Raw genomic sequence first — 22933 nt, forward strand, 5'->3', positions numbered from 1 at the left:
TACCTAAATAAGTAAACGCAGCAGCATGCAGTCTTATTTGTCACTGTGTTTTAAGGTAGGCACAAACCTGTTCACATTAGCTAGTTCCACCAAGTACATAAAATACTCAGCCTTCAATAAAGTGGGTTGAGAACATTCAGCTCCATAGAATAAGGTACAGAAATGCTTTGTAAGACTAGGCCCATATTAATTTCCTCAAGGATACGTTTTCTAGCACTTGTCCCTGGAAAAGTTTCCCCTATTTTGTGTAAATACATTTTAGAATAGAATGTATCCCAAGAAGCCAGTTTTCAGATTGCAAGACTTCTAATAATGTTAAATGCATGTTGTCATTTCATATTGAAATGGGTGAAGAGACTTTCATGTGTACCAGTCTGAAGATATAGGCACTGTTCTTACAAACAGCCAACTTGTAAAAAAAATTAATGAAAAGATGCTTAAGCTGTGGTCTGCTGGGTTCAGCTTCTGCAGGGCTGGCATGTATTTGAATATGGAAATAATTGCATTTTGTTCAAATCTATTTATTCAATTTAATTTTTAAAGAAAAACAGATGCCTAACTACTACCTTAAAAAGCAATATAGCCTTGTGTGTAACTCCTGTCATGGTGATAAGCTGACTGACTAACTAACAGCTTGAAACCCATACAAAATGTGGGTGTGGTTTTAAAACTATGCCATTCTTAACGTTAATCCAATGAAGCCTATGAGATCAAGTACAAAAGTGTTTGTAGCTAGTAATGTTTATTTTGATCTGTCTTGTGGTGTGACTCAAGGGAATTAACCTCATTTTGGCAAATAAAAACATAAGACAGCAGCAGTTCCACAGTAACAGATAGCTTTTTTTCTTAAACTTCAAGTAATTCACTCACCAATATAATCTGAGGATTGATAGTGTATTTTACAGGAAAGGCCTTAAATAAAAAAAAAAATTAGTTGAGGTGCAAGAATTGTTTCATAAGTTCATATGTGGTAAAAGCCACAGCCTGGGAAGGTATACAGCGAATATAATTCAGAGATAAGCCACGGTATAATCCTCTTCGTATTCCATGTTGCTGATACACATACTTCAGAGTCTGCACCATTGTACTGGAAAAATAAGAACTCAAATCATTATTGGCTACACACACTCAATTAAAATAGCTTTATTTAAATACAAGACACTTGCTTTACTTTACTGGTAAAGTTAATGTTGGGGGGGAATTTCCAACACATGACATTAAGAAAACCCCACGGGACTCCATATAGCAAAGCATTACAGCCTTTTAAGACACCAGAAGAGTCTGAACTTCTCCAAGAAATTTGGGCACAAGGTCTTAGAATTGGCAAGTGGACAGTGCGATCCCAACTAACAAAGTTTCACTCTGAAAATATTTGCCCTAGAACACACATTAAGACATTTTACACCAGAACAGTTATGTATATTTTTACCTATCTGACAGGAAGGATTTGAGAAGCATCAGTTCTTCTTACAAATGTAATACAGAGCAACAGAAACAATTAGCTCATTGTAGCACACATTTCTTGCATTAAATATCAGTATGTTGGCTTGTATCCTGTTCTTTCTTTGATCACTTGATCATTAAAGACACAGCTCTTTGAAAATATTTTATATGTGCCCCAAAGCTTCAAGATTTCCTACTCATTTTATTCTCTCATCCTCTAAAGACAAATGTCTATTCTTCTTCAAGGTACAGCTACCTCCAAACACAATCACAGTAACATTGCTAAATTGGGAAGTCTGTAAAAGTACTTCTCACAATGCAGAAAGTAAAATTTCAAGAAAAATTAACACATTTTTATTTTAGATGTATTTGGAGTGGAAGATAGCCAAGAAAAATGACACACCAGAAAAAAAAATTAAGGTTGCTAAGGAAAAATAGCAGCAATTTTCACAGTAAACAGTCTAAGTGGTTTCTGAAAGGTCAAGACAGACTACTGTTAGTAAGATACAATTCACTACACAGGAGGTTCCTGCTGAATCATGCTGAATTCAGACATGCAGAATCCCACAAGTTAACTAACCATGATAAAACTGTCCTGGTTCTGAATGTGGTTCAAACAATTTGAAAATCAGGAAGTTTTTCAAGATGAGAGCTGATTTAATACTATGACTTCAAGGATATTCTAATACTTCCACTCCTAGTGGAAGAATCCCAACTGGGGGTGTGGGACACCACTGTAAATGCAAGAAAGGTCAATTAAGGCTGTATTATGCAGTCATTTTATGGAACGGGTTCTACACCATTAAAAACCACTTTGAAAGATTTCCTTTCAGTAGAAACATGCAGTCTCTCTCACGGGTCCTGCTGATATTGAAGACAGACATCACAAGCTGAGTTAAAATACAAAAATCCCCATGTTACTAATACAGTATTACTAACCAAAATGACATTGTGGTCGAAATTATTTTTTTAAACCCAAGCGATAATGGCAGCTTTTGACTTTGTGGAAACTTATTCCTTAAAAGAATGAAGAAATCATCAACATAGTAGTTTGGGGTGGGTTAGTGGGTTTTTTTGCTTGGTTGGTTGGTTTGGTTTTGTTGACATTTTTTGGTTGGTTGGAGTTTTGTTAGTGGTGGTTGGTTGGGTTGGGTTTGTTTACTTTAGAATTTAACTTTGCTCAAGCATGTAAGAACTCAGTTACTACAGATTAAAAGAAAATACTTACAGGCACTTTTCAGAGTCCGGGAGAACTGCTCCTAACTGCATTCGCCTACGAGTTACATCAAGGGGATATCTACAAGGGAGATATTTGAACAGCAGTTCAACCAGGTGTGTGGTGACTACATGAACATTACTTACAAAAGAGTACAAAGAAGTCCATGTGCACCCATGCTCCCTTTTCAGTGAGTCAGGAATCCAGTTCAGATTCTCAGCATAGCTGAAAGCCCTCCAAAACAAGGGAGATTTGCCCTCTACAACTAAAACCAGCAAATCACATCTCTTAATAGATTTCATTTGGCACAACTGAGGAAGACACATGAAGATCAGATGAGAGTATAAAATTGTCTGTAAAGCGCTCGAGGGAAAAGACACCTGAATCAAAAATAAGATTAACAGTTTAAGGATTAGTAGAAAATTATATTTGCAACACAGTGATTTGGTAAAAAAAAAAAAAAAAATCAATGCCATAAGTTCATTAAATTAATGTATTTTATGGACAAAAAAAAAAATATCACAAGGGCAGTATGAGAACAGAGAAAGTAGGCAAAGTAATAATTGATGCCAAATACAATATCATAGAATGATCTGGGTTGGAAGGGACCTCCAAAGGTCATCTAGCCCAAACCCGTCTGCAGTAAGCAAGGGCATCCTCAGCTAGATCAGGTTGTGCTATCTAAGACTTCTTTGGGGTTTTTTTTCCCCCTTTTTTTAAAAAAAAAGTATGGCCTCACAGGTTACTTTGTTTTAAAGATAAATTGAATAAAATTCTGCAAATTATGTTCAAAATCAAAATTTCAAAGCTTGCCAAACAAGATTCCAACTGAGTTTAACAGATTTGTCAAAATTTTATTGACTTAATGCGTGTATCTTTAAAAGACTGTGAAGATTAAATAGATATTTAGTAAATGAAACAATAGGAGATAAATGAATTCCGGTCTGAATAACCTGATTTAAAAACTTACTAATAACTAGACTTACAGAAAATCGTATTCACTGATAGAAGTTTCTTCAGAATGCAGCTACATAGAAAAGAAACAAAACACAAACAATACCCAAAACTTACGATATCGTCTGAGCTATTGCTCCAGCTATGCCACCACACAGCAGATTTACATGTGTTTTCAAAACTAAGACATCAGGATTATCTAATGAAGGCCGTCCAAGTAAGTTAGGTGCCTGAGCAAGTCCAATGCTCTTTAAGGTACCAAACGTAAAAAATGAAAAACCTAAAAGAAAATATAATTTTATGTACTTTCATTAAAAAAACAATTTGTCGATGCATCATCATCATAAACAAAAAGATGTCATTACAAAATGAAATTACTTTCCAATTCTTTTAGAAGGTTGTTTTAAGCAGAGAGACAAATCGTATTTGAATTTCTACAGTAACTTCTGTCCAATCGATTAGCCTTTACAATTAACATTAAAAAATGCTTTAAATGGGAATGCTCTTTATATTAACTCCCACAATCTTTTTAACTGAAGAATATCTTTTTTAAATAAGTGTAGTTTAGCTGAGTAATCCGGATGTTCCTCCATCCCACATCACCACTACTTTAGCCTGTGCTATTATTTACGTAAATTACCAGGAGATGGAGCCAATACAGAAGCTTTAAGTTTCCATCTATAGTGGCCTCTGCTCTCTCTCTCGTTTTGAGAGAAACATCCTTCAGGCTTTTTTGTGAGAAAGCTGAGAAGCAGAATAGAAAGCACCACTACTTTACATCTCTTCCTCTCAGCTCCAAGTTTAAGAACAGCTAGGCTTTGCCTGTTGAAATGCTTTTGCATGCTGGTAATTCTAGATTAAGAGTAAAGAACTGCAATTGCTCCTACTGACTTTCCCTCTCCATTCAGTAAAAAAATGAATCCTTGATTTTAACAGAAGCTAACTAGTTGTGCAAATATATTATGTAAATTTAGTAGTGCACATTAACTGCAGAAGTACTTCCATGTTCTGTTTTTAATTTACCTGCATATGGTGCCATTCCTACAACAGTTGGCATCAACCCTCTGTAGAACCCACTAAAACCACCTTCCTTTGAAAGAAAAACACAAGTATGTTAGTGGCAAGAAATACAAAAAATGTTATAGGACTGCTCATACAGATTCATCTGACAACAATCTGACTAGCATAATTTAGCACCAAGGAGTGAACATCTAGCTCAATTTCTTGTACCTGAAGAATTGAGGGGACAACTGTCTGGCTCCATGTGAGAGAAATGAAATCAAAGGAGAAAAATCTACATCTGATATCATAATCTAGGAGACATTATGCATATCCCTCCTCCCCAGATGTTTTTTATTCTTGAAAAGCAACATCACTCTGATAGTATTGTCTTTCCACTCATGAGTCTTAGCTACATTGTACCAGCCTAAGCAGAAAGAAGCATCCAGATAATTATTTTACATTAAGAAATTCCCTGCGCACGCAATGAAGTCATGTTATTTTCCTCCAAGCCACTATTTTCAATGCAGTGTAACATTCTTTAAAGAGCATATTTTGCTTTGACATGACTGAAGATTAAAAGAAAAAATACCTTTGTGTAAATCATCTTGAATGCATGGATAATTCCCATGTACTTGTGTTCCCCTTTTACTTGGAACGCCAGACGAACTCTAACCATATCAAGAGGGTAAGTACAAATCACTGCTGTAATACCTTTATTGAAAACAAAAACAAAACAAGCAAAACAAAACTCACCTACACCTTATCTGATTTTAGAATTTTGAAAATTAGATTTTCCTTTTGTGACAGTGAATATAATAGCACATACAAATTATTTTGTTAAAGAAACACTTGAAGTCATTTATAATCATCAAATAGGAACACTACCTTCAGCAACACACAAAGGATTTATGTTTATACTTGGTGTTCACTGAAGCTGCACAGCTCAACTTTGGTTTTCCAGAGATTTCTGGGTCTAACTGGCTTCACAATGAACAATCTTAGTTAAGCCCATGGCTCATAAGCATCAGGCTAGTCAAGCACAACAGCTTTACTGGGTTGCAACTGACACAAAACCTAATCCTAACATACCTTAAAAATAAAAATAAAAAAAAAATTGAAAATGCAAACCACCAAATTTATCTGTTTAATTTCAAAAAGTTTGTGTCACAATCTGATGTGATTACTGGATACAGATAGAAGTATCTATCTAGTGCATCTGAAAATACTACACACATTCTAATTACATGTAAAATAAAGTCAGAATCATACCAAAAACGATTACTTAACTGCACTGCATTACTGCATTTTAATAGTTCATCTTACATCAGCACTTCTGATTGAAAACTCCAAGAAAAAAAAAAAAAAAACAAAAACCACCAACCCACCAAACTATTTTTAGATTTAGGATGCAAAAATATTAAAAAAAAAATCATCAGGATTCATCCAGTTATGAACTGCTTCAAAACCGATTAGATGCTGACCAACTTGTAACTTTGGAAACAGAACTCCACCATAGAAAACAACTCCCGTAACAGTTACCTGAAAAACCAGTTCCTTCCAAGTAGTTTTTGAGGCAAACAACTCAATTGCTGACAAATCATTTGGGGGAAACAGTTAAAACTGTTTGCTAAAAACAGCAGCCATTTTTTGGTGGTATGCTATTATCACAAAAAATACAAACACTGGGAAATTGAGAAAAAGAAAGCAAATATCTTGGCGATTGTTTTCTGGCAGCTGTTATGATTTAGCTAAAGATCACCCTTAAACATGGGTCCTATAAAAGATGAGCACACTCTTTACGCTAGTAGGAAATTGCCATTTCCTCTTCAGTTTTAATAGTCTGTTAATGATATCTCCTTTTGTAGGTGTATGATTCTCCCTCCATTCCACAAGGTCAAAAGAAAAATCACAAGGGGGAAAAAACCAACCAAATGAACAACAAAGCTCAAACACAACTCCTTCAGAAAACAGCCTCTTCATAACTTCTATGTCCAGAGAGGAAAAAAGAACAACCATCAACTTTAGTAAACTGAATCATGTGACAGAAGGTATCAGGATTAGATGGGGATAAAAAAAAAAAAACCCAAACAACAGCAAAACACCCTAAGTAAGCTAGCAAAAAAGCTAATGTTAATCAACTATCAAATGAGAGTAAAGTTTATGGTTTTCCGGAGTATTTATCAGTAATTTATTTCAGAAGATGAAAACATCTCATATTTTTAGACAATTCTCTGAACAAAAAGCAGACATCTGCAGTTGGTTTCTGTTGTTTCATTTATAAGGTTCAAAAGTTGGAAGCTGCAAAACACCAAAGCAATTTTAGGATAGTTTCCACTGTTAATGGCAATCCCTCAGGCTATGGCCTTTTTCTAATGGGCTGACTGGGATGTCCAGAAAAATTGTAGAATGGAGGAATTCAAGGAGTTTTTGAAAAATAAAAAGAGAAAAAAGTTTTTTATAGAGATTAAGAGTTCACAGGAAAGTCATCCTTCTTCAGAAGACAGACAACTTTATCCCTCTTCTCTTTCCAAGCACACACTGATATGAATCCAGGAACATTCTCTGAACAAAATCTAGCAAGCAGACCAGCCAAGAGCTTAGTGAATGCACCATCTAGTGAACACAGTCCAAGAATAGTACAAGTGGAAAAAAAATAAACAAAACCAAAACAACAACAACAACAAAACACTACCAGTAATAAGGACCTAAATAGGAACTGGTTGCGGGGGAAGGGGGGTTGGTTGGGGTTTTTTCACAATCTGCTTGTTAAAATCCTTTAGCCATGAATTCAAAGAAAAAATGTTGTTTCTAACGTCAGCCACAAAAAAACACTTTCTTGAAGCAACTGAAAGGCTTGCTAGTGCTTACTGTGAATATAAGCAAAACGTATATATGAGGGATCAAGATTTCCTTTGGGACTCAGACTGTTCTGTCTGGGAGCAATGTTGGCCAGCGTTGGGACACAGTCATTGCAGTGATGTCTACAAAACTGCAAATCTCATCTCTAAATGAGTTACCAGAAATCAGACCACGGCATCTTAAGGCCGATTCCCTGTCTCGAGGAAGCAAAGTCTCTCCCATGGCTGGTTAAACAGGAACAATTTCTAGTGCCTGATCTGAAATAATCGTAGTAGGGCAAGGTAGCTCCTCCTTGCTTTGTGGAGCCACTTTTTCAAATACAGCAGACTTTCATTGCAAATGCTGGCTCATAAGTAAAAAGAGTCAGGGAAAGACCATTCTTCACTTACCGTATTGTCCTCAAGCACCTTTGACCACTCTTGTGGACAAGATACTGAGTTACACAGACCTTTACTGAGATTTAGTGACAATGAAGCAGGAATAAGACTGCCCTTGACTTGCTTCCCAGGCTTTGGGAGTTAACATTAAGATTAGCTGTAGAGGGATTTATCTCTGTCTCCCAATTTCACTACTATTCCCCCACTCTTAGTAATTGTAGCAATAGTGAAGTACGTTTACAAAGATCACATACTGCAAGCATCTGATAAGCATTTTTATGTCTGTATCATGGTCTTTGTACTTTATCCATAACTACATAGACCATATTATATATTACCATGATTCAGAGATATATAGAGTTCAAAAAGTGATAAGCACGAGTCACAGCCTTGAACTGTAGAAGATAAGCTCTTTAACTAGTATGAAAACTAGTTTATCAAGGAGGTATCTTCACGAACTACAGAGAAATAGGTAATGACAAAGTATATTTATTAGACAGGCTAAAGAACTAATTTACAAGTCCTAATATTGCTAGACCTCCAATATAGAATTATTTCTTTAGACCGTCCAGAAACAAACAGCACAGATTCTTTTAATATGTTGACTCAAATAGCTGTCATTGACACACTATTTAAAATAGTATTACTTTCCAATTGCTTTGTCTGAAAGTAAAAAGAGATGGGGAAAAAAAAACCCCACCATGTTTTCTGTATTAGTTGCATGGAATTTGAGTTTATTCTAGATAATATTTTGGCTTTAAGTGCAGGGAATGAAATACACATTTCTGCAGTTTAATTCAGATGGAAAACTAAAATATTGAACATAAGTGTTATTTGATCGTTTGTTTCCTAAACTCCACTAAACTGATTTCTCTATCTTCTCCCCAGCTCTGTCTTAGCTTAAAAAGTTAGACACCATTTATCTGTTAATGAGGTGTTACAGCTGAAATTTAAATCACACAAGACTCAGGAAATTCAGAATTAAAGTTTCCACAATAACTTTAACTTGGCCTCCATAAATACATGCATTACAATAGGTTTTTCTCTCCTCTCACTTCACTACCCCCCATCCTCATTGCCTTGTTCTTCCCTATGGATATACTTTCAATCCCGTTTATCAGTAACAGATAAACGTTTGCCACCACCCTGAAGGCGACTCAGGTCTGTTGATTCTAACCAAACAAAACCCATTTAACCAGTAAGGTGCTTAAAACAATGTCAGATGCTATTAATTTATCTGCACAAGGAATTCCAGCATGTCCAACACTGACAGAGTTAAGCTGATTATTTGGTGTTTTCACAGTGCCTCAAGTCAGTTTCCAGGTCTCTGACAAGGCTCCTGAAAAAGCCAGTAATAAGCTTTTTGGGGAAAAAAAAAAAGTTTAAAAATTAAACTGTTCTTTAGGACAGTTAAAACCAGGGTGAGGAAAACAAAAGCAACACACACCAAAACCAAACAAATAAACAAAAAGGAAAACGATCTGTGTATTTTTTCCCCCCATTTTTTCACATAGAAAGCCAGCCAAGTTCTGGAATGTGCCTCACCAAATGAGCTTTGTGGATTTTTTAGGATCTTGAAGTTTTAAATTTTTTCTCCTTTCCCTCTGATAACATGCAAAGCCAAAATACTTCCATGAGGTCCTCCTAGTTTAACTAAAGGTAGTATTTAGACAAATCCCAGTATTTTTATTCTAAAAGAAGCTACGTATACTCATGTCATAACTATAAGGACTGCCACTACACAGTATTAAGCCTGTTTTACAAAGTAAGAACACATGAAGAACCACCTCAAATTCAGTCCACTATTACTTACCTTTCCCTGTTTTTTCTTAGCTATTTTTGGCTGAATGACTAGCAAGAGGAAAATAGAAATGTATAATCATATTACATACAGGCAGTTAACAAATGGGGTTTTCTGCTGCTATTGCACTAATAAATTATGGTTTTAACATTCAAACATATGATGTAAGAGTATCATGACAATCCTGCACAGGCATTTCTCGCAAATCCAAAGAATCCACAGCAGACATGCTGAGGAGCCAACTACACTAAAAACTGCATCTGTATACGACATCTTGGTGAGACTGGATTTTTCATTTATTAACAGATATAACAAACACTAAAAGCTGTCATTTACAGCACACCAAATTCAGTGCCTGAAAAAATACACTTTATGGAATACACAGACAAAAAATTTTCAGTTAGGCAACTACTTATTACATTAACCATCTAATAGTATTTCTTCTTAATGCAAATTTGCAACAGTTTGATCTGAAAACACATCAAATCATCCTCTGAATAAATATTAACTTTTCAGCAAAACGAATGTCTGCAATCAGAGTAGAAAACCATACCTGCCATAGATCCAGCCATTAATCGATGCACGTGCCCTGAAATCCCAAGTTGCTTCTTTATTACCTACAAAATACAAGCATTTGCAACAGTTGTGTATTAGCAAACACAGGACAGTACATCATGGGTCTGTTAGTACATTCATGCAAACTCTGTAGCTGCTTCCAAGAAGTTTACAATGCTACAAAGTCAAAACAGAGCACTTGCTGTTAAAGGAGTTTTCCAAACATTGCTGCTGTTACAGATTTCTTACTAAAACCATTAAAGTGCTAAAATTCTAAGGCAAAACAACTAGTTGAAAATATTTGTACAGTTAGTTGAAAGTATTTGTACAATTAGTTGAAAGTATTCATACTGTTCACTTAAGAAACTAGATCTTTATTTAGTTATCTTTAATGTGTGCCAAACGAGGCAAACTGAATACTATCCCTGTTGCATGATAGAGAGCAAAGGACCCTGAGCAAAGTTGAGAAATGGTATCTGAGTAGATTTTTCCTTCCACACATGCGAAACGTACTTCTACAAAAGTATTTTTAATATTATAGGTGCATTAAAAAGATTAAAAAAATCTGACAAGCACTTGAAAGCAAGAACTTCTTAAGCTACATTATGTCTTGGAAGAAAGTTAGAAATTTGTTTCCAGGCTTTATCAAATATCTAGGACTAGTTAAGAAGCAGTTTCTTCTATAATGATGACAATTTAATATCTTCTTTAAGAATATTTTGTCCTTTATACACTCCTGCAAAACCTCTGGTGTGTTTATTCTCAATTAATGTGTAAAAAAACCTGCTATGACAACAAATACTTCCTTGAAATCTGCAGATGCGTAATTTCATTATAAAGCATGGCATGCAGTCTTTTATTCAACACAGCATAAAACAAGCACAGGTTAATAGCATTTATGATTACAGCACAAAAAAGAACACAAGAAACTCATTACAGATACTTCTTTGTATCAGCCTTCTGAAATTTCCTCTTTAGGGAAGGGAATTACAATTTCAGTCTCATTGTCTCCTGTAAAGATCATGCAGTTTACTTCACTGGGCACTAACTCTGACCTTTCAAACACAAGATTCCTCATTGCTAGCAGTAAAATAGTACTTTTCACCATATAAGCAATGTGTAAAATCATGTTGATGCTAACACCTGACCTCCCACAGACATTGCAGGGATTTATTGTGAAAGAGTAAACGCATGAGAACAGAAGGCAATCCACCAGTCTTGTGGGACACTGAAATGAGCATTTTCTCTGCCAGGTCATTTTTATCTAGAGCCTAACACAGTCAGGTCAAGTAACAGTCATATGTAGACAAACTTTAATGTTTAAGTTATTCCATTCATCAAGTACTGAGAATCATAACAATATACAATAAAGAGGTTTCATTTTACGTTATTCACAAAGGGCTATCTAAAGCATTACAAATAGTAGTAGGTTTTAGATTACCTTTTCATTAAAAATGTGCTATTCACAACAAAGATACAAAAATCAGTGGGATTTTTTTCTTAAGCAACATTGTAAATAGTTTCACTGTTGCCCTGACATTTTTAATTAGTAGGTTCAGATAAAACTGAACAACCTTCAAAAAAGACATGCAGCTTAACTAACAACGAGTTTCAGTGTTAAGTTTTGATCATTTAAAGAATTTGTAGTCATTGAAGGCAGAAAACAGAAAAAAAAAGGGAAAAAAAAATTTAACTACCTTTTTATACTGGTCAAATGCCATAAACTGAATTGCACCATATGGAAAGATTCTAATCATCATTGCCCCATTTCCTTTATATAGCCCAAGGTAACCTTCCTTTCTGGGGACAGCACGCAATGTAGAAAAGACTCCTGCCAGCAACACAAATAGAAGTATTCAAAAATTGAACTGGGGAAGGGAAAAAGAAAAAAAAAACAACAACAAACAAATATTACTGACAATAAGAAAGTATTCACGGAACTAAGGTCAAATCATGATGGTCATGAAGCTACAGAGTGGAAAATCCACTTTCAATGCATAAATATTATTAAGCAGGAGGAATTTTAAAGATAAGTTTTATCAGCTTTCTCACTTCCCAGATCTGAACCTCCTTCTGGCCGCCAGTAAGCCTATTGCAGGTGATACTATCCACCCACAGAAGCTAATACCAGCAATGGAAGGAAGGGAAACAGTTCCGTTGCAATTCAGTCAATTAAAAAAATCAATACTTAAACCATGGGAGAACAATCTAATATTGTTGCATGCTAGATTATGGAATAAATGCTGTCACTGAGGAAGTGCAGCAAACAAGGTTAAGACTCATTACTTACAACTTAAAACATCTCACACTTCCTGTCCCACAGCTGTTTGCAACAAGAAGCAATCCTATTCCTTTTTAATAGATGGGAAACAATGCAAGATCACACAGGTTGGGCAAAACCTACAGCTCTATTACAAACAGTTATGCATGACTGCTATCAAATTGCCTTTTTTTAAAGGAATAAACTATAAGAGTTAAACAGCTTTCATTCACAAGCAACTACTTAATGTAATGGCTGAAAATGAAAAAGGCTTAGACATTTATTTTCAGACAGAAAAAAAAAGTAGTTGGCAAATTTTCATTTGAAGCTTAAATAAAACAATTATTGTGTTCCAGGGTTCTAAGAATACAATATTCTATGTATTTTTTAGACGTCTTGCTTATTACAAGTCTTAGAAAACACTTATGCCATGATCAGACTTTCTCTCAACACTGCAATGCTAAGTTATTGTTCTTATTTCCTAAAACACAGGCTCTGAGAATCATGTGGCACCAACTCCACAGAGCAATGGTAGTACAAACATGAGGACCTTCAACAGATTAGCCCTCTGCGTCTCTGCACCTACAGGTATCTCATTCACAAAACTTTCTTTTTTGCCTACGTGTAACAAGGACATGCATTCAAGTCAGACATTTCAAATAGCCAGCATCACATCTAACACCTAAATAGCAAAGAACGTAAGATTTTAGTTGTCAATTATCACACAGGGCAAAGCAAACAGAAAATAAGGATTTAAAATATCAGTAATATCAGTCAAAACAATTATTTCAGTATAAAGTTCTTAGACTGCAGGTTTGAATGCACACTTATATGACTGCTACCAAAACGCCACATTACCTGTGTTTCCCTTTTCGGTACAGTGAAGTGAATGCATATTCACTGAATATTGTTTCAAGATTTATTTTCCAGCCTTTAACAAAAAATTTAGTGCCTACACTGCATGTAAAATTAACCAACTCTTTTTTTTTTCTTGACAACTCTAACACACCTAAATTTCAGAACATAAGTTATGATGTATATCAAGGACATAGGACACAGAATACCTCCGGCACTATGCACAAGAGGGCACTGTTACAGCCCCACATAGAAAGGTGCTGAACATGCTGACAAATGAGTTTATTCTCTCACCATGATGCAACGCAAGGGCCGAATGCAAGATCACCTGCCTTCACACCATTCACAAATCCACTTCTACCTTCAACTCACATCAGCCTCCTTGCTGCTTGCAAGCATAAGTGCATCGGAGTCTTGCAGGATTTGGTGTCCCTGTGAAGACTACCAAGCTCTGAAAAGGATGGGTGTCCCACAGCCCCCAGGAACTGGCAATTGCTGTAGCAAGCTGCAGCAGTTACCAGCAGGGACAGTTTTGACATAAATGATCCAGGCTTTGGACCTGTGATTACCAATCTCCTGCTGGCTTCAGTGAGGGGGGAGATGCCTTACTGAGGATTATTCTGACATCTCAATCTCCAACATATCAATCAGTACCACAACTTACTTGCACAGTGCTTTTTCTTTTTGAATGCTACCAGCAACCGACCAGACAGATCCAACCCTATCTAATTAGCTTCTTTTTTTTAATCAGCCACATGGCTGATTAAACATACCCCAAAGACACACATTGCATGGAAACCCAAACATTAGAATACAGCAGCCATCTTACCTAGATGTTTGTAATGGTGGTTATGAGCTTGCAGCAAAATCTTTACTCGATCCAGTGGTGCAGTAGTTGTTTTGGCACAACATCCTGCAACACCTTTCCAAGAGGGGAAACAGAAAAGTGACGGGAAGCAAAAATTCTTTATGTCAGCACATAAATGTTCAGCACATAAATTTTTAAATGGAATAGGGAAGGAGAAACTCAGGAAGTGGAAGAAGCCCCGATGACAAACAGTCTCTATGAGTATGCTACAAACGCCTTAATGAAAAGCATAAGCTACTTCTTCCGATTACAAAAACCCGGGTCATCATTTTCCAGCTGCGAAGTCGCAGCAGAAGCACTCAAAGCGACTCAAAGAGTTTTCCGCCCTGCTCCTTCCTTCCCCCGCTGCGGAAAACAACCCTAGCTGCTTTCCCCAAAGGAGCGCTGTGTACCCTCCGCTACCCCAAGGCCAGACTCAACAGTGAGGGCAGCCTGACGTGAAAACTGTAAATACACGTCCTCTGCCTCCGTGCAGGCAGGCAGCCGGGATAGCTCCCTACGGGAGGGACAGCAGGCTTTTTCTCTGGGAGCTCAGTAACGGGGGTTCATGCTCGCCAAGCTGACCTCCGCTTCGCACCACCTGGCTCCTCACACCAGCAGCCGCAAGCGTTTCTGCACAGGGACGTCCCCGAGTCCGCTGACGGAGGCTTGGATTCTGAACTGGCGCCTACCCGGTCTCTTCGCCAGGTCAGGCACACGTGCGAGCCGCTCGCGCGTACCGAGCGGCCCGCGTTAGCACACCGGGGAAAAAAAATGGAGAGCCGCTTGCTTCCCCAGGTGACGATACTTTAGACAGCCATTCTAGAAGGATATTGACATGGAAGCCACCTCCGCCGCTCGGGCCCGCCCCTCGCAGCCCGCGACAGGCCCGCGGAGACGGGGCAAAGGCTCGCCGAGAGCACCCACCTCCGGCGATGAAGGAGCGCAACCAGTAGAAATCTCGGCGCGCCGCGGCCGGGGGCAGCGCGGCGCCGGGCCCCGCCGCCGCCGGAGAAGCCATAGGGCAGAGCCGGGCACAGAGCGTGGGTGGCGGCGGCTCCCTCAGGCGGCCAGCGGGCAGCGCGCGGTGCTGCCCGGCTTCCCCGCCGCGGCGCAGGGGCGGAGCTCGGGGCGGCCGCCGCCGTCAATGCAGGCCCCGCCGTCAATGCAGGCCCCACCACGCCGAGCCATGGCCGGGGCCGTTGATCCGCGCCGCGGCGCCTGCAGAACGCGTCAGCGGCGGAGGGTGTGTAGCGGGCCGTCCCGCCCCTCTGCCCGCACTTCGTTTTTGCTGCAGCTGGGTGGGTAACTTCTCTTCGTGTACTTGGGCCGGAGCGGGGCGGGTGGCTGGTCAAATCGCTAATGCCCCTGGGGGTAGCTTGCTGCTGCTGCTGTATATAAATGGTCATTGATGGCCTGTTCCAATAAATACATGTATTCAGAGTTATAGTTGCATGCAACCAAAGCTTAAAGAGCTTTAATTAGGCTGTAAAAGAATTCGATTATTTTTCTAATGGCATTTAAGTAGCTACTTAAACCTCTTCCTATAACATCAATATTTGTCTATAGTTACAGTTTCATATCGACAAAAAAAAAAAATCTATCAGAAAGGGAAGTAGATACTGCCAAAACCAGAAAAAGTTGAACTTTTTTAGAATCAGCAAGGTTAAACCAAGTATCTCTGCAGCTGTCCACAGTTTCTGAAGTTAATTCAGGTTTTCTGCAGTCTCTCTGTTGAATACACCATGTAAGGCTTTCCAAGGGGCATTTAGCTAAATTTTCCCCCTCAATTTATGAGGAAAAAAAAAGACAACCAAAACACTCTTTGGGTGCTGGTGCATGGTATAAGGAAGGAGAGAATGCTTGATGCAGAAATTGGTGAGGAAGGTAATATTGTCAGCTTTTCTTTGTTTTCTTCAGCTACTCATATATTTCTTATATACTTTTTCCTCCCATTGACTTGAGTTTCAGGTATTTGACATACCAAAAATCCCTTTTTTAGAAGTCAGTTTTAACATGAAAATCCCCAGTCAAACCCCATGAAAAAAAAAAACAATCTTAGTGCTTGCCCAAGTAAAATGAACCCATTTCCAAATAAATGTGCTGGAACACTTTTTTTTTAAAAAACTTTTTTTTGGGGGGGTGCTGTTTGTGTCAAACTGTCTTCGGCAGAAATGACTAATTTTTTCCTTTAATAAATTACATTCCTTAAAATTACATTTACTTCAACATAAGGAAAACTGTGTTGCTGTTTGATCATTGTCATTTATGTGCTTGGGGAATGGCTGTTAGGATACGCGTTTTTTTCCATTAATACAAAAATACATACCAAAGATGGACAGATTTATTCCAGAAAATACAAAACAAATCTTTTGTAGAAGAAAACTCTCAAACCTTTTTACAGCTTTTAATGTACTTGGGAAATTCATAATGTTTGTTCAAGTCACTCTGGTGTGTCAGTGCCTAACGGAAAACCAACTGTTCTGTGGGTTATTAAAGTAATCCTTATAGTCATTGTTGGTGTGGTCTTTCCCAGACAATTTGTATTCTTTTGGGATTCTGCTCAGGAAAAACCTCCACACACATACCACAGCAATCATATTGCTTTAACAGCTCCAACTGTAGAAACTTAATTTGCTGATTTCACACAGAAAAGTGCTTCAGCTACACTGACAGCTGAAAGTCATCTAGTTTCTAGAGTTTCACCAGTGACTAGAAAAATCAGGTAACTGCCTAAATGGGCAGTTACTTCTTTTGGATATAGGCAAGATATGTCAGGAAGGTATTTCAACCCTTGTAATTTAAGGAAGTGTGCAGCATGAGTGCATACTGTTTAGGAAAATAATAAGAAACTTGTATTGCAAAATTAAACAGAACATCTCATGGAGGTCTACTAGCACACAGAACTCAGCAATGAGCTTTATGAACATAGCACTTTCTGAAATTCTTCCGTGTTACTTGTTGTTATAAAATGCTCTGAGCTTCTGTTTTCTTTATTAGCCTCAGTAGTAGTTCATCTTAACATTCTCATTGTTGTCACTTAATCCTAGAAATGTTTTATGCTCTTTACTGAATTTCTCTGGTGCTCTTTTTTGGAAGCCATTCTTAGAAGTCATCAGCATTTAGAATGTCACACAGGTTATGCTCATGCCTGACACTGCCATACTTCCATGGCAGACTGATAATTAAAGACATTAAAGGTACTTCAGAACAGAACTACTAAGCTGAAGAAAAAAATCAAGCAGGTAGGTAGTTTTATTGATATATATAATTCAGTTTTTAATTTTCTGTTCAGGTTGCTTGGTTTTGTAGAAATATTTTAAATATTTATAAATTGAAATAAATTATTGAGGCTGAAGTTATCTAAGCTATTTTCATAGTGGCTGCTGCTGCTAAGATTATTTTCAGTGCTTTTAAAATGCTGATGTATATCAAGTTCTGGTTAAAGACAGTTGTATAGATTATACTCAAGTGTCGTGTCTCTGGGCTATAGGCATCAGAACATTTTTTTTTTTATATACATGTTTCTGCTCTTTACTAGTTAGGAGTCTAAAGTAACATCTATCTAATTATCCATTCATTTGCCCAGAACCATACCCAAAACTTCCAGAAGTACAGAATTTTTCCCATGTGAAACTTAGGAATTTAAGATTTTTTTTTTTCTGCAATAAGAATTACAGCTTGCAAAGTAGAAATACTCAAGCACATCTCAATTCCTGCCATCTTGAGTTCTCTATCAGCAAACAGAGAGAACAGGGCCGATTCCTGAGGTGAGATGTGCTAGGAGCCAAGGGTGCATGGGTAGTATTCTTACCGACAGGGTGCAGTTCTGCAGCAGGACAGAGACAGGTGCTGAGAAAAGGCTCCATCAACAGTCACAGCAAGTGCACAAAGCAGGCCCAGGGTTCATCCAGATACACAAATCAGCAGCAGTAGGAGATAAGGCCCAAAACAAGACTGGAAATTAGTCTGAAGTTCATCTAGAAGCCAAGTACCAGCCAAAAACCCCAAAACTATAGGCAGAACACAAGGCAAGAACACCCATAATGTAACTTAGACAAGAAGTGACTATTTGGTTAGTCCTGATCTCCAGGTACATGGGTGGAAGCTCCAGGCGAGGCTGGTCAGGGCCACTAACAGGGCCTCTAGCACCCTCAGAACCCTGACAATCTCTACCCATAGCTGTCAGTGAGGTTTCTAAGGAACAGAAATATTTGACACTTCAAAGTCATTGAGTTGTCGCATATAGTAGTGCCAAATTTCTTCGGCTTAGCAGACCTTTTCCTTTCTTCATACCTCAACCTTCTGATGCTGTGTGGCTTACTGAAAAAGTGCAGTAGACTTGAAGCATCCAAAAATGTGGGGTTGGTGTGTGCACAATTGATCATGTCTTCCTTTACCTGCTAGGCACAACCCAGTCATTCTGCACGCATGCTTTGTATTGCTTACACAACATCATGCAGTGAAGTAGGGGCCTATATCTCCAATAAAAATAGGAACTAGGGGCAAACTGCTGTCTACTGCAGATCAGGAACATCTGATAAGGAATGTTCAGAATAAGTGCAATGGGTCTCTATAATGGGTGTCAGCTGTTGAAATCATAGGCCCTTCTGACTTTATGTAAAATTAATGCTTAAACTATGTTCAGCATGCTTACAAATGTTAGCTTATTTCAGTGCCAATCAGGCAGGTAGATACTATCAACAGAACCAGGACCAAGAAAGACTAAATGAGGAAGTGATTGTCAAAACCACAATTATAATTCAAGAGTTTCTGCATTAAACTTGTGTTGTTCAAGACTTTTTTTCTTTCAGATACTGCCAGCTAAAAATGCTGTGGATGATTTGTGTGTTACAAATACAAAAGCACTAACAGTGATTGGCTTGTGTTCAGCTGGGTTCTCAGGCACAGCACCACGTCAGTATAGCAGTAGCTTTATGGGTTGAGTCTTGTCTGGGAGCAGGCTGGTTACTTTGTCACACTGGAGTCCAACCTCATAAATGTGAGGGAGACTGCAGGGTATGTTCTTTAATCCAGGCTTTGTAATTGCGCAAGGAGACAGCTCTAATATCTCAGCATTGTGTTTCCACTACAAGGCTAGCAGGGATAGCCAAGTTGAGCCTGGTTACATCCAATCTGCTTTACAAAGTAGCAGAGGTCTCTTTGCAGTGCAATTCTGGTTGTAGGTTTGGAGGGCTTGGGTTCAGCATCAGTGATGCGTTTAACATTCCCTAACTGGTAACTGTGTTACCAGACCTGTTTCTGACCTACAAATTGACTTCTTAGTTCAAACTCAGACCTGCTTCACCTCCTAGGAGCTGATATATTGTCTGTGTTCCTGCCTGACTCTGGATACCATTCCTAGGCCTGTCCTGTTTGCCTTATTTGTGTACAGTGGGACTGGGCACTGGCTAGGCAAGATCCTTGTCCTGGCTGTTGTGTGGAGCTCCTTGTCTCTCAGGGAGCAACTACCCCTCACAGCTTCCTGATGCTCACGGAAGACTCATATTTGCCAGAGATGCAGAACTCTTATAGGTGCATGCACTGTATTCCTTGGTACTATGTTATCCATTAATTCTGCAGTGGTGTACCTAGCACTTTGCATGTTATTTTGGATAAAAACACAGGGGTGGTAGTACTGTGTTGAACCAAAGGTCCACCAGTTTAAAACTGTACTCCTGATAGTAGCTAAATAGACAGTGTAGTGATGTTTACTGTTCTGTTCTACCCTTCTGTAATGATTTCTAGCACCTCATTTGAGCGCATAAAACAATTTCAAGGTTCCTCTGTCACAGTAGCAGGATCTCTATTTTTGAATGGTTGTATCTAATTCACAGGCCATCACTTCCGTGTTCCTCCCATGTGCCTCACTTTGTATTTTAGTACAAGTAGTTTATCCACTGTTTTGTTGCCCAGCCACTTATTGGTGTGAGTTTTCTCCAAACATTTCTACCATACTTGTGTTGGTAGGCTGAGTATCTTAGTGTTGCTAGAAAAGATTGTCACCTGGTGCTACTTGCTTCTCAAGATATTTATTAGTGTTGAAAAAGACCATAAGCATCTGTGGCTGTGGAAATAAACAGTTGTTAATTCTTCTTTGTTTCCTAGCCTTTACAATCTTTTTAATGGAGCTATGATTGTAGGTGTAGGTGCTACATGTTCCCATGAAGCCTTAGCCCTCCTTGCTTGTTTTCCCCCACATTACTAATTTTTTGCTCTGTGTTTTCTTCAAGACCACAACTTGCGTCTTATTCCATCTTCCCAAGAAACATACTTAGCTTATGTGGTACTTTATCAGGTTCCAGTTCCTTCTTCTTACTTGTGGTGTGCAGCAATAATTCTGTTACTTCTCAATTCATCCATGATTTTATCTTATGAAAATAGTTTGTGTTACCTCTTCTTTTAGCAGGGCAGATCTTTGGAGTAGCAGAAAACCTCATCTCCAGCCCTCTAGAAAAGCAGTGTTTTTAGCAAATGGTCAGACTGGGGAAATTGGGTTTGCAGTCTTTAAGGGATATAAGACAGGCAAGGAGCAGACTCAGGACTTTAAATTTTAGGAAGACAAACTTACAGATCCTTAGGGAGTTAGTCAGTAGGGCTCCATGGGAAAAGATCAACAGGGATAGGGGAGCAGAGCTAAAGTGTCAGGTCTTTAAGGACACTCCCCTTAGAGCACAAGAAATAAAACTCCTGTAAATAAGAAATCAGGCAATGAAGGGAAGGGACTGGCATGGCTGAGTACAGGCCTGCTGGTAAAAATAAAGAGCAAGAGGGAACAGCAGAAACAGTGGCAGCAGGGACAGGTAAACTGGAAGGAGCATAGGAACACCACCTGATTGTGTAGAGATGAGGTCAGGAGGGCCAAGGCATAGATGGAGCTGAACCTGGCAAGGGATGCAAAGAATAACAAAAGGGCTTCTACAGGTACATTAACTGGCATTGCTAAAATTACCTGCCACAGAGAGCAAATGTTCAAAATTAGTCATGGGTTGTTTGTTGTGGCATCTGAAAAGTCAGTGAACTTGGCTAAGGTTCCCAGATGGCATTCCTTTTGTCCTGCAAGGAAGGGGAGGTGAGAAGAGGATGGAGGTACAAATTGGAGGCAGGCTACCTACACACTGGCACTGAACTGCAGTGGTGACATTAAGGTGTGCAGATTAGTGCCATTGCTTTCCCTTTCCAAGACATGAATTAAAATTGTCAGCAGAATACTGACATTTAAAGCGTCTTTCCACAGGTGGCTGTGGATGGTACTGCTCACTGGTATAAAATAGAAAAGCCTCTCTGCAGTCTAGCATTTAATGGTGGGGTCACGTTGGAAGTGCTTTGTACTACAAGAGCTAGAGACTTAATAATAATGCAGATAGGTTAACAAGTCTTGCCAGGGTATATTGTTTTGTAGATCCCATTTCCAACATCTGGTTTTCAGTCTGAAGGGACTTTAGACTTGGTGGCCTGCTCTCCATTCTGACAAAAGGCTGTAGTGATAATGAGTTGTGTAAGAAGGCAGGACCGACTCCTTCTTTTACTATAACACTTTGCTCACCCGCTTCCCTCTGGCAAGGAGCAGCAAACATCATCAGCGGCTCCTAATGGATTAGGTGGGGGATGGGGAGAGCAAGGCTCAAAATTTTTTTTCTCTTTCTTGCAGGACGGAGAGGGCAGCTCAGCAGCTTTTCTTGTCTGCCAGCATCTTCTCCATGCTTCTGGATGTCTTTGCTCCGACCGGGCCCTCGTGAACGCCGATGTTTGGGGGGTCCTCCTGGATGGCACATGTAAAGGGGACTCCTCGCCCGTCACTGCTGACCAGGCTTTTCCTCTCCTAGCCTTGAAAAAGGGGATGATTTCAGAGTGTGTCACCTCCGCTGCTGATCGGGAGGTACGTGGCGTCAAACCGCAGCTTCTGCAGCAACAGAATTAATTTGCGTCTTCTCTTATTAGCGTAATTTTGTTTATTTACGTTGTTATTGTTAAATAATTCCCGGTGTTACTAGTCTGGCACGCCGGCTGCGGCTCTCGGGTGGCAGCCGGGGAGGGGACCGCCGCCACCGCTGTTCTCCCCGGAATCGTGCCGGGCGAGCACCTCTGCTGCTGGTCGGTGGGTGGGTGAGGGGGTGGTGGCGAATCCCGCTCCAGCCGCGGGGGATCCAGGGCGCGTTTTGCCGCCTGCCGGGAGGGCTCGGTGCGGCGAGCGCCCCGCCGAGCCGCCCCCTCCCCGCTCCCTCCCGGAGGGTCCGGCCAGGGGCGACCAACGCCGCTGCCGCCGAGAGCACGTCTCGCGGGCCGGGGCTCCCTCTCCCGCGCCTGGACTCGTCGCGTTATGGGAGCCTCCCTCCCCCGGGGGCCCGGGCCGTGAACCGCGCCTCGCCCCGCTGCCAGCGCGGACCTCCAAGGCATGGCAGCATCGCCCCTTCCCGAGAGCTTTGGGCCGGTCTCGCCGCAGCCCTGGTAGGTGTGTGGGACGGGTCCCGGGGCTAATGCAGTGGGGCGGCAGAGACCTCCGCTTTCGGACCCCCCCTCTCCTTTTTCTGAAACACCTTCCGTTTCTCCCCCCTTCCCGTCTCACTTAGTCGCTTGGTTCGTGGCAAAGTTGAGCTAGGGTAGAGTGGTGAAACGGGCACAACTGCGGCCGGGCTGGAAGCCCTGCTGGTCGGGCCCTTTCGAAGCGAGGAGGAGGAAGAGGGCAGGCTGGGTTTTATTGAAGTGCAAAATGCAGTTTGTTGGCCGAAAGAGCGAAAAGTTCGGTCTCCCTGGCTGTGCTGGA

The 22933-nt window shown here is 39.8% G+C and overlaps 1 protein-coding gene across 1 annotated transcript; it reads right to left on the reverse strand.

Moving 5' to 3' along the window:
* Positions 1-930: 930 nt before the first annotated feature.
* Positions 931-15190, reverse strand: SLC25A16 (solute carrier family 25 member 16). The gene is made up of 9 exons (XM_054382453.1): positions 15097-15190; positions 14152-14244; positions 11905-12038; positions 10206-10269; positions 5205-5326; positions 4637-4703; positions 3731-3893; positions 2672-2740; positions 931-1087 (listed from the first exon to the last, which is right to left on the reverse strand). Exons 1-9 carry the CDS (start codon positions 15188-15190, stop codon positions 931-933), a joined length of 963 nt encoding a protein of 320 aa, XP_054238428.1.
* Between the last annotated feature and the right edge of the window lie 7743 nt (positions 15191-22933).

Source organism: Indicator indicator, chromosome 7, assembly GCF_027791375.1.
Source record: "Indicator indicator isolate 239-I01 chromosome 7, UM_Iind_1.1, whole genome shotgun sequence".
NCBI classification, from domain to species: Eukaryota; Metazoa; Chordata; class Aves; order Piciformes; family Indicatoridae; genus Indicator; species Indicator indicator.

Excerpts from the sequence above, each read along its gene's own strand:
- SLC25A16 (XM_054382453.1), bottom strand. The coding sequence starts at position 15,190 with ATGGCTTCTCCGGCGGCGGCGGGGCCCGGCGCCGCGCTGCCCCCGGCC. Across the intron at positions 14,245-15,096 it reads GCGCTCCTTCATCGCCGGAG|GTGTTGCAGGATGTTGTGCC; the intron begins GTGGGTGCTCTC and ends CCTCTTGGAAAG. Across the intron at positions 3,894-4,636 it reads AGGAATGGCACCATATGCAG|GTTTTTCATTTTTTACGTTT; the intron begins GTAAATTAAAAA and ends ATTTTCTTTTAG.